This window comes from Malania oleifera, chromosome 9 (assembly GCF_029873635.1).
Source record: "Malania oleifera isolate guangnan ecotype guangnan chromosome 9, ASM2987363v1, whole genome shotgun sequence".
Lineage (NCBI taxonomy): Eukaryota > Viridiplantae > Streptophyta > Magnoliopsida > Santalales > Ximeniaceae > Malania > Malania oleifera.
Genome location: NC_080425.1, coordinates 46,576,412 through 46,591,074, shown reverse-complemented (window position 1 = coordinate 46,591,074; position 14,663 = coordinate 46,576,412). Strand labels below are relative to the sequence as shown.

At 37.5% G+C, this 14,663-nt stretch overlaps 1 protein-coding gene across 1 annotated transcript in view; it reads right to left on the bottom strand.

Moving 5' to 3' along the window:
• The window catches only part of LOC131163798 (uncharacterized protein At5g49945-like), a 39,600-nt gene extending 26,795 nt beyond the window's left edge, over nt 1-12,805 (bottom strand). The window contains exon 1 of the mRNA XM_058120553.1: nt 11,663-12,805. Within this exon, the coding sequence (XP_057976536.1) occupies nt 11,663-12,724 (1,062 nt within the window). The 5' untranslated portion in view covers nt 12,725-12,805. The remainder of the gene's footprint in view (nt 1-11,662) is intronic.
• Between the last annotated feature and the right edge of the window lie 1,858 nt (nt 12,806-14,663).

The window sequence follows — 14,663 nt, the reverse complement described above, 5'->3', positions numbered from 1 at the left end:
TTTTCAAACTGCAATGGGTAAATTGATGTCATCACGTACAGGCTTATCAGAAGGGTTATTACCTGGTCGGGATTGGGCGTGGACTCATGGTTGCTCGGAACTATCACCGGTTCCAACTCTCTTGGTGCCTCAAGTATGAGATTCTCCCTTTTCTTTGTGTTTGGCTTTCTTGAGTAAACAAGTATTTCTTAGTGTTTTGTTTTTCTGCATCTCCCCCCCGAGGTTAAGTGATCTTTTGTACATGACAGGTCAGCATAATGCAATGGTAGACTCAGGAAATGATGCAATGGTAGACTCGGTGTATGGCACAAATTCATCAACAGAGAAATCAAAGAACTGATCTTCACTCCATTTCTCCCCTTGAAGAGAGGGCTTTAGGAAGTAAAGAGTGGTATCAAAGAACGTGACATCAAGGCTGACAAACAATTCTTTTGTGACAGCATCATAACATTTGTAGCCTTTCTGAGTAGCAGAGTAACCAATAAAAACGCACTTAATGGCACGAGGTTCCAATTTATCCAGATTGTGAGCATGAACATGAACAAATGCAATACATCCAAAGATTTTCAAAGAGAGATTGGAGTGAAGCCGAGTGTTGGGAAACCATTCCTGAGTTTCTGGAGAGGAGTGGCAAAAGAAAGAACTCAACTAGGCATTCGAATAATGAGATGTGTAGCTGTTAAAATGGCATCACCCCAAAAATATTTTTTCATATTTGTAGTGAACATCAATGTCCGAGCTACTTCAAGAATATGCCTATTTTTACGTTCAGCAAACCCATTTTGTTGAGGGGTATCCACACAAGAACTTTAATGAACAATTCCATTTTCTTGAAGATAATGTCCCAAGATATCATTAAAATATTTCGTACCATTATCAGTATGTAAAATTTAAATGTGAGTTTGGAATTGTGTTTGAATCATGGATTGGAAACTGGGGAAAATAGAACGGACTTCAGTTTTATCTTTCAACAAGTAAACCCAACAAATACAAGTATGGTCATCAATAAAAGTAACAAACCATCTCATGCGAGTGCGATTAAGAGAGCGTGAGGGCCCCCATAAATCACTGTGAATCATAATAAAGGGTTTGGATGGTTTGTATGTGGATTTTGGAAAGGAAATATGCTGGTGTTTTGCAAGTTCACAAATCTCACACTGAAATTCAGAAGACGTTTTATTTGAAAAAATGGAAGGAAATAAACGTCTTAGATATTGAAAATTGGGATGACCCATCCTAGAATGCCATAACAGAATTTCACTATCACTAGAAATAGATGCAAAATCACAAATAGTAGTTTTACAATGTTCACTCACATTAGCCTCCTCAAAGTAGTAGAGTCCCTCATACTCCTTAGCACTGTCAATCGTCTTCCCTAATGATAGGTCCTGAAAAACACAATGAGGGGGAAAATATTTAGCAGAACAATTGAAGTTTTTAGTTAACTGGCTAATGGATAGTAAGTTGCAGGATAAATTAGGAACATAAAGAACGGACTCTAGTGTGATGGAGTCAAAGAGTTGGATATTCACTTTGCTTGCGACAGACAAGGGTGATTCATCTGCAATTTTAACTTTCAAATTTTCAGCACAAGATGAATATGATGAGAAAAGATGATAAGCATCGATCATGTGGTCAAAAGCACAAGAATCAATAATCCAAGGAGTTTTGGATTTAGAGATTATATTCAAGGCTTGTAAAAAATTACCTCTTTGGGCTAAAGAACCCAAAGAAGTATTTGTAGAAGACGAAACTCTGTAATAACTAAATGAGGTCTGGTCTGCCAACTGCCTGAACATTTTCTCATCAATCCCAATCTCTCTGTCGGAACCAAAAAAGTCAAGGTCTTGCTCCAATCTTTCCTCTTCTTTTTCAATTTCCTCTTTTTCCAGTTTTGTCTCCTCCTCGTTCTTGTTCCTTAGAGGGCTCGGCATAAAGCTCCAAATACACCTCTCCAACATCTTCCTGAGCTTCTAGCGCTTGAGTCTCCAATACTCCTTGAAGCTCAGACCCTTCAACTCCTCGTCTGACTCCAAATAGTCGCCATGCCTACCCCTAAAATTGTGATCGAGATACGCACAGCTCTTGTTCCTGCGATGGGTGCCATCGCTGAACCTTCTAGGGCTTGTTTTGAAATCTAGAAGGTCGTAGGAGTCCGAACGACGACGGCGGTGATCTGAATCCTGGTGATGGGCTCTATAGCCATTGATGGGACTATAGCTACGGCTGCGGTTGGAATAGTCGTCTGATCCCGACGAGTAACGGCGTTTGTCTCGGCCGTTATGGTGGCGTCTGGTAGAAGGCAACGAGGGCCTTGGTGATGAAGAAGGATCCATGGAGTTCTCGAACCTTGTGGAACTCTATTGGAGGACCTCGTGAGATGCAGAGGTCATTGAACCTCTACTTTGGCTGGCGATTTCCGCCATTGATAGCTAGGTTTAATCTCTTAGCTCTGATACCATGAAAACAGAATGAAATGTCTGTATTTCTTGAATACATTTGTACAGACCAATTTACAATATTTATAATACAATCGGAATATCTAAATATAGAAATAATCTCCTAAACAAATCTCAATCAATAATATACAATATATACTTCCCTAAATTACTCCAAGATATTTGAAAATACTCGAGATTTCTACAAAGACTCTTTGGTTAATGAGTTGTAGTGCAAGGATGGTATTTTACCAACACTAGTGGAGGAGATTTCAAAAAAGGGTTTTGAAGTTCAAGATCTCATGGATAAATTGGATTTAAAGGTTGGTGATCCTATGGGAAATGAAATGCGTCTTGATGGGTGTAAAAACAGAGCTAAAAAGGGTCAAAAAGAGTTAGCTACCTTGAAGAGTTTGGTGAACTTCAAAGGAAAAGGATTGAGAGGGGGTTCCTTGTTTAATTGTTAATTTTTCTTTTATTTTTTATTTTTTATTTTTATATCTTCATTTTATTTTATTTTATTTTATTTTTGGAGTGTACTTCTTGTCCTCTTTCGTTGTAATTTTTTTTTATCTAATATACCTTCTTTTATTATCAAAAAGAAAAATGAAAGATGTATAATATTTATATCAATAGCAATTTAAACAAATGTCGAACTTGTTTTCATTACTAAACAAGATTAGCAAGTTGAACTAAATGATCCAAAATGCACCAAGACACTATTTAAGATGGGTTATGAGCCTAAACACATGCAAATAAACCAAGATACAAAAGATTGTGTGTGCTTAAAAAAATTCATAGCTGCAACACCCACTACACATTATGTAACATCTGCTAGTCTCGCTTCCCACTACAACCGTTATTGTTAGGCTACGCCATCCGCTACTGCTATTTAAACCATGCTTATGCTCATCAAGATAACCCTCTCAAACCTACTAGTCTGCGTCCCTCTTCCCCGTTCCTTCCTTTATAGCCAAAAGATTGGAGGATATTCAGAAAAAATATCTTTGGGGAAACATCAAGAGGAGTTTGAACTCCATCTTCTCAACTGAGGGGATGTCAAGCAACCAATGCAAATGGGGATTAGGGCTCAAATCCAGCTCTACCTTCAACAAAGCCCTCCTTGAGAAATGGCCTCTGAAGAACATGAACAAACATGATCATTTTTGGAGACCATTGTTCCAAAATAAGGAACTAACCATAACCTCTGGACTTCACAAAGATGTTAGAGAACCATAAGGTGTGGGAGTTTGGAAATAAACTCAAAAGGATTGGGAAGATTTTCTTTCTCCTTTATCAAATATGTCATGGGAAATGAGGAAAACATTTTCTTTTGGCATGAGATTTCGTGCGGCTCCTCTCCTCTTGGCACAAGGTTTCCTCTACTATTTTTTAGCTTGGCCCGCCACAAAGATGCACTCATAAGCAGCCACCTCCAACTTTCAGCCAACTGGATCACCTAAGACATCTAGTGAGTGAGGAATGCCCCTGATTTGGAGATTGAGAACTTCATTGATTTCTTTCGCAGCTTCACACAATTTGTTTCCAAGACATACCTAATAAGCCAAAGTGAACCCTAGGCAATAGCAGCAGCTTTAGAGTCAGCTCCTACTACAGGAAACACGTATACCCAGCAGTAACTAGCAGAAAGTTCCCCTAGAAGGTTATTTGTGTTAAAGCTTGATATACATTGTTGGCCAACACTCTAACAACTCAAGCTTTTAGGTTAAGTGGCAATCTAACATGATATCAAAGCTGGTTACCAGGAAGTCCTAGGTTCTAGTCTCGTTGCCAACATTTATTTTGTTGTGTTTAAAAAAATTGTTGTATTTCCCCGTAATGAGTGTTATCTATCATGTGTTTCTCTTCTCCACATGCTGTCAGGCTGCATCTTAGGGAATGTTGACGCTTGGTACATATTGTTGCCCCACAACCTAATAGTTTAAGTTTTTGGCTCAAGCTGGTGCTCACTCATGTATATCAAACGTGTGCAAAGACTTCCCGATTCTAACAAGTGCTATCAAAGCCAATGGCTTCTAACTCTGGGTGAACAACATCATAAAGTCAATATATAAAGCTAATTCTCCTGACGTGCTAACAGTTGGAGGACCAAGTGTGACCAAAGCCAATAAGGATCATCTAGGCCTGGCAGATGGATTCGAATCGGGTCATACGTTGAAGGTAGGATTGATTTGGAGGCACATGGAATGTAATTCAAGGCATGTATGGACTCTTATGGTTTCGTGCTCCCCACTCATGGTTGAATAATGGCTCCTAGTTGGTTGCATGACACTAGGTGATCAAGAATGACTTCCGTTGAAAGGGGAGTGATTGAAACTCACAAGTGCGAGGGAGATTGTTGAAGAATTCTACTTGTGAGTTTGTCCCACATTGAAAAAATTAAGTAAATGATAAGTGCTTACATGTTGGGCCCAAGATTCAATAGGCTTGATATAACATGGTTGGGTCCATGTTGGATTAACACTTTACCTAAAAGCTCGCCCATGTTGGATTAACACTTTACCTAAAAGCTTACGCTTTTAAGTAAATAAGTATTCTAACATGGTACCAAAGCTGGTTACCAGGAGGCCTAGGCATTCTAGTCTTGCTAACCATGTTTATTGTGTGGTAAAAAATTATTGTGCTCCCTGTAATACATGTTTTCTATCGTGTGTTTATCTCCCCACGTATTGTTGGCTGCACGTGCAGAGGAGTGTTAAAGCTTGAAATACATTGTTGGCCCACAACCTAACAGCTTAAACTTTTAAGTGGTAATCTAACAATTTGGAAGACCTCTATCCAGCCCCCCACCCCCACAAAGTTTGCTTTTTATTGCTTGGGAGGCAGCCCTTGGTAAAATCTTCAAAATAAACAACCAAAAAAGGGGCTACCCCTGGTTAACAAATGCTATTTGTGCAAGGAAGGTGCTGAGTCAAATGATCATATTCTTTCACTGTGTTCTTGGATTCGACAACTGCACAGTCCAGGCAGCAGAGGGTTACTGCAGTGACCGCGAAGAGAGAAATCAGGGCTTGAAAAGGCTTTTGGTCAAGTAAAGAAATAAAGACACTTTTTGCTCATATTCCCCTCAACCATTTTTTGGATTGTGAGGTGGGAAGAAAATAGATGAGCCTTCAAAGGACGACACTGCTAAACTTGATTGAAGGCAGATGGACTACAACTATTACTATTTGGCAGTGGATTGTGATTGTACATGATAGACTACCACACTGTTCTTGACTTTTTTGACACCCTTTTCCACGTACCTTCTAATGAACTTTATTTCTAATGATTAAAAAAAAAGAAAAAGAAACTTCAAAACAGAAACGGAAGTTGGTAAATTCCTTCACCTCTACTCAGTGATGCATGCTGCTCAATACCCACCCACATCTTTTAAGAAATCCAATTCATACCCTAACTACTTATGAAATTCATTCCCACCATCACACACACACACACCATCAAAATAATTCCTCAGCTCAGACTTACCAGATCCTTTTAAAATTTTCGTTTTTATTTTTTTTAACATAAGAAGAGAATTCATTGACAAGAGAATAATTTACAAAAAGGAGAAAAGACTTCTTCCGTCAAAAATCTGGAAAAATCCAGAAAAAATAAACTAATTAAACAAATAAAAAATTGGAAAAAAAAAAAATCTGAGCAAAAGATTCCTCCATTCTCACTGAGCCTCCAGAAGGCTGACTCCCTTGAAGCACCCGAAGCTAACACACCAAAAAGAGGCTAGGTATTGAATCTTCTCCCAGACCAGCTGCCAATTCAATTTCTGCCTGAAAATATTCGTGCATTACATTCCAGTTCCAGCTATAATCCCCACAACATAGCAAAAATGCCGCATTACAAAGTGCAGCCCTCTCCTTCCTTCTTCCAAAGCCCTCAAAATAAGTAAACAAACATTCCATCCACTGATGCAGGGCAAACCCAAGTTTCTCCCAACACACCAAATAATTTATTCCAGATTCTCCAAGCATAATCAGAGTAAAAATAGATGTGGTGCTGTTTCAGAATTAAAATAACAGCACGCAAACATCTGGAGATAAGGCCTTCAAAGGTCACCTAATCTGCAACAAGTTATTAGTATTGACTTCATCAAGCACAATCAGCCAAATGAAAGCCCTACTTTTTGGGGGGAGCTTTTTCCTTCCAAATAAAATATAGGGGAAAACAAGAATTTGAACGGGTCAAAAACTCAAAAAATGATTTACAAGAGTAAACCCCTAAATGATCCAAAGCCCAAAACCAAGTATTCTTAGCAAAAGAAAGATGACAATTGTCCAATGATGACAACAAAGAAGAAAGTTTGGTCAGCTCCCTCTATCATTTAGAGATCTTCTCAATGAAAATACCAAGAAACTAGAGGGCTACCCGAATCAACCACAAAGAAAGAAATCATACTATTGTTTCTTGAGCTCAAATGAAAGAGACGAGGAAAAGATATGGCTAGAACATCATTCCCCAACCACGGATCTTTCCAAAAGCCAATCTGAGAACCCCTCCCCGCCACAAATTTAATGTGAGGAGTAAATAAGGGATAAATCTAAGAAATAAATCTCTGTGGGCTCTCCAATGAACATCACAATCTAACGTTGGTATCCCACCCATACTTCTAACAACCCTATGCCAAAGGGAATAATCTTATAGGGTGAAACAGCATAACCATTTAGCTAAGAGGGCGATGTTTTTAGACACCAAATTTCCAAGACCCAGCCCCTACCTCTGATTTAGACCTACAAACCTCTTCCCACCCAACTAAATGATCTGACACAAGACCACAAGAAGTCTCTCATAATTTTCTCAATCTTATTAGAAATTCCTACAAGAATCCTAAAAACAAACAAGTAATATAACGGGATACTAGATAAACAGGCCTAGATAAGGTAAAAAGTGCACGCTTCCAACAATCAAAGCCTCTTGGCCACTCTATCCGCTACCGAATTCCAAAATTTTGCACATTTTGGAGGCCCCAAGTGGTGTACTAAATCAATTTAATGTTCCTAGATTTCTCAGGACTACAATGACCAATACAGTTTAAAAGCACAAGCCCACAATCTTGACTTAAGGTTGATTGAGTATTAATCTCAAAAGAGTGATTTAAGATTAAGGTTGTCCTTTTGGAATATGTGTGGATTGCTAAGTTAGGAGATATTATTACATATGGCTATGGAAGCCCTTGGAAATTCAACTCTTAAGATTCTTAATTTGTTCTTTCTTGTGATCAAATGCAAAGGAAATGGCTTTCACATTCGGCTTTGAGAGGACCTTTGGACAAACATTGTTCCGTTTGTATCTTTTCCTCATCTACATCATCTCTACAATCTTCATAATGCTCCGTGAACTTCTTGGTTGTTGAAGCGCAAGAGTTTCTCTTGAAAATTTCATTTCTTCCCGGATCTTGATAATAGAGACAAATGAGCTCATTTTGCTTCTTATGGCTTTAAACTGTTTTCAACCCTTCTCTGGAGATGATAATGGGATGTGGACTACAAATAGTTCTAGTATTTATTCTTGAAAATCTTTCTATTTTCATATTATTCAATCCATGGTTCGAAATCGCGGTAGCGGGTAATGTCTCATAACGGTCGCGGGTGTCGCGGGACGCAGGAGACGCGGGTGTTACGTAACGGGAAGCAGGCGTAACGGCTGTGAATTTTTTTCACACATGCACAGCCATGCCAAAATCGAAAAATAAGCATGAAATCCATTAATGCATGATTTTTAATGAATTTTGACAACCTTCATTCAACCTACAAATGCTTTTTAATAGGCACTATGATTTTTATATTAATTTTAGTGCGCTGCTTACAAAAAAAGGCATATTTTTTTAAAGTTTGCATTAGTTTAATGGGTAAAAAAGATGTAGAAATGTAATTAAAATGAAGAATCAATTGATTAAAGACAAAGTTACTTAAAATGAGTCAATAGACCCAATAATTTATATTACAATACAATAATTTATATTACAATTTACAATTTAAAAAAATAAATATGGAATTGTAAATCTTACAATTTAATTATTTAAATGGTAGTGTACTTGAGTCACTTGAGACTTGACTAATTGTGTAGAAATTAGGATTTATTATAAATTTTAGATCTAATATTAAATTATTAATAGTCAAGGTATTTAAAAAAATTATTATGTAGAATATTAATTAATAATTTTTTACTAAATCTATACTCTAACTCTCTAACTAACTTTATAAATTTTATGTTTTAATAATTTTATACTAATTTTTTTATTTTAATTAATAAATTCTACTTATATAATCATTTATAAATTTGCATACTAATTAAATAATAAATATAAACTGAAATTATAAAATAAACTAAACTATTAATTTAGAATAAATTGGTAATTTACAATTACATTAACCAATGAAGTAGAAAAACTGAAGAAACATACCCACTCCCCCCACCGAAGCTGCGAGAGAGCTGCAACCTGCAAGCCCCCAAAATTTGGGGGAATCGAAGGCTTCAAAACTTATTTTTGGAGCTGTGACTGCGAACCTGCGAATGGAGGCGACCTGCAGAGCACAGCTCCTTCAAGCGACAAATCAAAGATTGGAAGCTGATTTTTGGGTTCTTACACTGGACAAAGGAGACGAACTGACGAAGAGGGAAAAATCGAAACACCTTCAAGGGAAAAATTGAACACCTTCAAGACGAACTGCCAGTCAGCTGACCTGCGATGGCTGCGAACTGCGAAGAACATCTTCAAGGCAAAAATCGAAGCTGATTTTGGGGATTTTGAAGCTTCAGATCAATAGATTGAAGCTGTACGAAAGAGACAAAGAGTGAAAGAGGGAACAGCACAACAAATCGAAACTTCGAAGCTTCTTTCGTTTCTTTGGAGGCTTCAAATGAGGAGATCTAAGCTAGATGATGGAGAGAAACACACAAAATGGAGCAGATTTGAGGAGATAAGGAAGGTACGCAGTAGTGTAAGGGGCTGTCGGCTGTAATGTGTCGTAACGGACGTTACCGGTCGTAACGTTAGTGTAACGGCCGTTATGGGCCGTTACGGTTCTGTAACGGCTGTTACGCACATGAATTTTCTGCCCACCGCTAATGCAGGCTGTAACGGTATCGGAGAGATGATTTTCCGTTACGTAACGGCCGTTATTTAATACCATGATTCAATCTCATCTTTCACAGATCATATTGGAAAACTATGATTTCTTCAAAGCCCTTTTGTTTGGTTGGTAGTCCTTAATAAAGGTAACGCTAACAATCCGTAGCAAATTAGAAGGCCCTACAATGCTTTATCTCCAAATATTTGTTTGATGCTCCGAAATAGCAATGAATCTCCTTCACATATTTTGTGCATTGATATGTCACTTGGAGTAATGGACATTTTTTTTGTGTGTTTCGATAATGGTGGATATGCCGAGAATCTTTAGAGCATCTTTTACTTGCTTCTTTCTGAAGCTTTTGAGAGAAAAGGAAGCAAGAATTTTGTGGAGATGTGTTTTTTTAACTGTGATTTGATGTGTTAGGTCGGAGATTTAGTCTTTGAGCTTGCTTTGGAATAAAACCATACTTCTTTCTTCTTTGTGGGCATCTCAGTAGGCTTTCTAAGAAATGCAATGAACTAACACTAAAGCACAATTTGAAAGCTTTGGTATGCTTTTTTTTTTCTTTCTGAGCCTCTTCTAATTTGGAGGATGTCTTATCCTCCTTTTCTTGCCTTGTTTGTTTTCCTCTTTCTTCAAAGAGAGACGTTCGTTCTTGGTCTTTGGACCAATCAAGAGTGTTTTCTTGCAAATCTTTTTTTGAATTTTGATTTGTTCCAACTCTTCTTTCCCTCTCTACTCAACTATTTGGAAGGCTAGGTTCCCCTTAAAATAAAGGCTTTCATTTGGTTGGTTGTGCCTAATAAGACAAATACTAATAACTTGTCGCAAATTAGGAGAACTATGAAAGATCTCCCTCCCGATGTATTTGTGCTCCATTACAAGAACTCTGGGACAGGTTCTCACTTTTTTTTGCAATGTGAAATTGCTTGGAATACATGGAATATGCTTTTTGGTGTTACGGGAGAAAGACGGGTTTGTCTTCCTTTGGTGGAAGATTTTTTAGAAATATCTTTCACAGGCTTTGGTAGAAGGAAGTATAGGGCAACTTTATGGAATTGTGGTTTTTTTGTGGTATTATGGGGTTTATGGATGGAACGTAATACTCAATTATTTTTTGGAGGAAAACTAAATTTGGTATCGTTGTTGTTTCTGTTTTATGTTTCTATTTCTCCACAATAAAAAAATAGATTATAAAAATGCGTTTGTTTTTTTTTTTTTTTTTGTCAGTTTTCTGTTTCTGTTGCCATTTTTAGCTATTTATCAAAAAAATTAAAAATCAAATTTTATGGTTTTTAGTTGTTTTGGCAACCTGTTTGCTAAAAATTTTACTATCCAAAAATGATTTTTTGGATTAAATTATTCATTTTATAAACTTGTAAATTAAAATCAAAATTAAATGATCATATAAACTTAAATATAATTAAAATAAAAATATAGATAAATTTAAAAATAATAATAAATCTAGTTTCAAAATAATTTTACTATTTATCAATTGTCATGTCCAATAAAATTTTTATTGTAAAGTAAATTTTGAAAGTAGAACAATTAAATAAAATAATTATAATAAATTTTATTTTTATTATAGTAATTTTTTAATATGTATTATTTGTAATTTTATTATTTTAATCATATTTTTATAAAATTTTGATTTAAAGATGAAAATGAGCATTTTTTAATTTATATTAATTTTATAAATGTTAACCAGGTTGCTAGTTTCTAATTTTTAATTTCTATTTTTGGTTTTTTTTATTTTTGTTTTTCTAATTTTTGACAGTAATACCAAACAGCCCCTAAGTCAGTTGCTGGTTTGGGAAAAATTAAGTGCTTGGTCTCACCGTGGTGTGTCGGTTATGGACTTTGCAAGCTTCCAGGAGTTTCAAAGAGATTTGAGAACACGTTGACTAGATAGTCTCTCTTTTCTTGGGTATTTTATTTGTTTAGTTTTGGAGTGTCTCAATTTGTCTTGAGAGATATCTCATTCTCCCTCTTGTAAACTCTTTACCCATTAATGATATCTTCATTTCTTATTAAGAAAAAAAAAAAAACAAAACTGAAGTATGCAAACAATTACATAAGCCAACAAGATAAATAAGACATGATTATTCAAACAAATCAATTCAATCCATATTTTACCTGATCAAGCACTGTCTCTGTAATCAAATCAACAGCAACCTCCTTGGACTCTGAAATGACCGCCAAATCATCCACAATCCATTTCCTAGAACTAGGTGGCGAAACCAGTCCTGCAAACCTCTGTAGATCCCTTACCTCTTTCTGCATCCCCTTGGCCAACTTCTTCTTTGCCAGAACAAAAATCACGTGGTCCATGGCATCATCATTCATATACACCTCGAAACTAATCTCATCCCTACACGGCACCACCATGTTGAACATTCTAGATATCAAATCATGACGGCTCTTTAGCTCCATAGTCGCCAACAAACCCTGACAATACCTCCGCCCGCTTGCATAAAACTTGAACACATTTTGACCTTCTTTCAATAACAACGGCGAGTCCTCTTCCTTGCCAACCCCCAAAAAACTAAAATTCTTCTCGAAAATTGAATCTTTTGTCGCAAATTTCGCAGCCCACGCCAACGCAATATTCTCATTCTCTTTCTTTCCCGTGAAAAAATTGATAATAAACATAATTAAGAAGCTCACACAAACAATCTCCAACGTATAAGATCCCGGAAAGTTCTTCGGTTTCTCAGCTTTCCCCTTCGATTCCAAATGTACATCCGAGTCGACGAACGTCGCATTTTCGGTGGATTCGGGGGTTCCCGGGGGTGTTTCCACAGGAAGGCCCTCGAATTCATCCTCGTCCCAGTAATCGAAAGCTGTGGTTGACGGTTTCGTTGGGAGATCTGGAGGCGAATGCTGAGAATCGGAGGGGTTCGGATCGGAAGGCGGACCGTGATCAGTCTCGGTTTCGAAGTGAGTGAGGCTAGGGGTCGGGGAGGTTCGAAGCGGGACGCGGTCGAAGCCGTCGTCGCCGTCTTCGTCTACATAGGCATCGTCGGTGTCGAAGCCTTCAAAGTCGGAGGCGGCGACGGCGGAGGAACGAGAGAGATGGTGGAGGAAGAGGGAGAGGATGGAGCAGAGGGCGATAAGGTACCAGAGGGAGTCGCCTCCTCTTGGGAAGATTAGAAAGGAGATGCGTGCGAACCAGTGAGATGAAGATCGCCTCGCCATTGCTGCGAGAGAGAAAAAGAGAGAAGGTGAATCAATGACTGCAGGACCTGTGATGTTTATTTAATAATTAAAGTTCGCGGCGCCGATGGAGATAAGTTGGGGAGAAGTTTTACATGTTGGGGGTATTTTAGTATTTTCACTGACGGTCTTGTGTATTTACGAGATAAAAATTTCTCAGTCTCTCCACGTGATCTTACCATGGTGCTCGAGTTCTCGCCACGTGGTAATATGATTCTGTTTGGTTTTACTTACTACATGCATCTTTTGATGAAAACTTTTCCGGTTCTTTACGTATATCCAAAATAATTACATAAACAATAATTTAGTAAATTTATAGGGAGGTTTCAAGTCATCATCTAAGACTAAGAGGCATTTAGTAGGGTAGGGTGAAGTTTAGTTGATATTTTAATTTTATCCCAACTTTATGAATGTTGAAATATCCACATCAAAGATGGTATCTTAATTTTTTTGTTCACAAATTATGGCAATGACTTGTAATTAGATGATAATTAAAAAAATTAGAAACCTCTTTGTGACTTTCAGGAGCCTTTCTCCAGGAACCTTCTTCATTGCTTAAATTAATATACAAATTAATATTGATGGAGGATAAAATATATGTAAAAGGAAGAGCTTAAAGAATTCCTTGGAGTGCAATTAAGGTGAAATGGGGTGAATGCTAATCTCCCTAAGTCTAACCTTTTTACAGCAGGTATTGGTGACTCAAAGCTTGAGTCTATTAGAAGTCTAACTAGTTTCCTATTCCCTTTCAGACACCTAGGAATTCCTTTAGCTTCCACACGGCTGATGTTATGCACTATTCTTTCATGATTAATAAAATTGCTAAGCTTATTGATTCATGGTCAAGTCACTCACTTTCATATGCAGGAAAATTAGAACTGATAAACTCTATGGTACAAGGAGTGGACTGTTTTTGGTTAGTTATTTTCACCATCCCCTTTTCAGTATTGAACCATGTTGTTAAACTTTGTAGATCTTTCCTTTGTGGGGTAGGAAAAGACCTCATGTAGCCTGGAAAGAGGTGTGTGCAGCCTAAGAAGGAAGGAGGCTTAGGTGTGTTTGATCTAAAAGTGTGGAGCATTGCCCTTCTCACCAAAACACTATGGAACATTCAACACAAAAGTGATTCATTGTGGTCCAAATGGGTAAACCAGGTGTATTTGAGGGGCTGCAGTATTTGGGAAGTTTCATCTAAGCATGATGACTCCCCTCTACTTAAGAAAATTGTTGAAATTAAGAATTTGATGCTTGAGAAATGTGAGGATCAAAGGGCAACAAAAGCCCAAATGGGGCAGTGGACTCTGGGAGACCAATTTAACTGTTCAAATGTCTACCATTACTGGAGGGAAAAGGGTTGCAATGCCCCTTGGCACACTCTTATTTAGAAGAATGGATGTTACCCTAAACACTCCTTTATCCTTTGGCTTGGGGCAAAAGGAAAACTTCTTACTAACGACAAGCTTTGTGTGCAGGGAAGGGACCTTTTTGTGTTGTCTTTGTTGTGATGATTTGGAAACACTATACCACCTGTTTTTCAAATATAGGATCTCAGTTGTAGTATGGGATCATGTGAGAGGTTGGCTTGGGTTTAGAAGATCCATGTCAACAATCAAAGCCGCCTTTAAATGGCTTCATAAGGAGTCTAAGGGCACTGGTCTTCAGGCAATAGCTAAAAGGGCTGGGTTAGCTACCACGATGTACTTTTTGTGGAACTTTAGAAACAAGAGGAAGTATGAAGAAAAGATTACCCCTCTAAAAGCCATTGTTCATGTCATTTAGACAAACATTTTCAAGATTGTGTATGATAAATTTCCCCCCAAGGATGCCTGGGTTATTTAATGTATGTTTGGCCTTTTTGCCCCTGGGGATGCCTAGGTTACTTGTTTTTGTTAGGCCTTGTCAGATTGTGAGTTGTTCGATT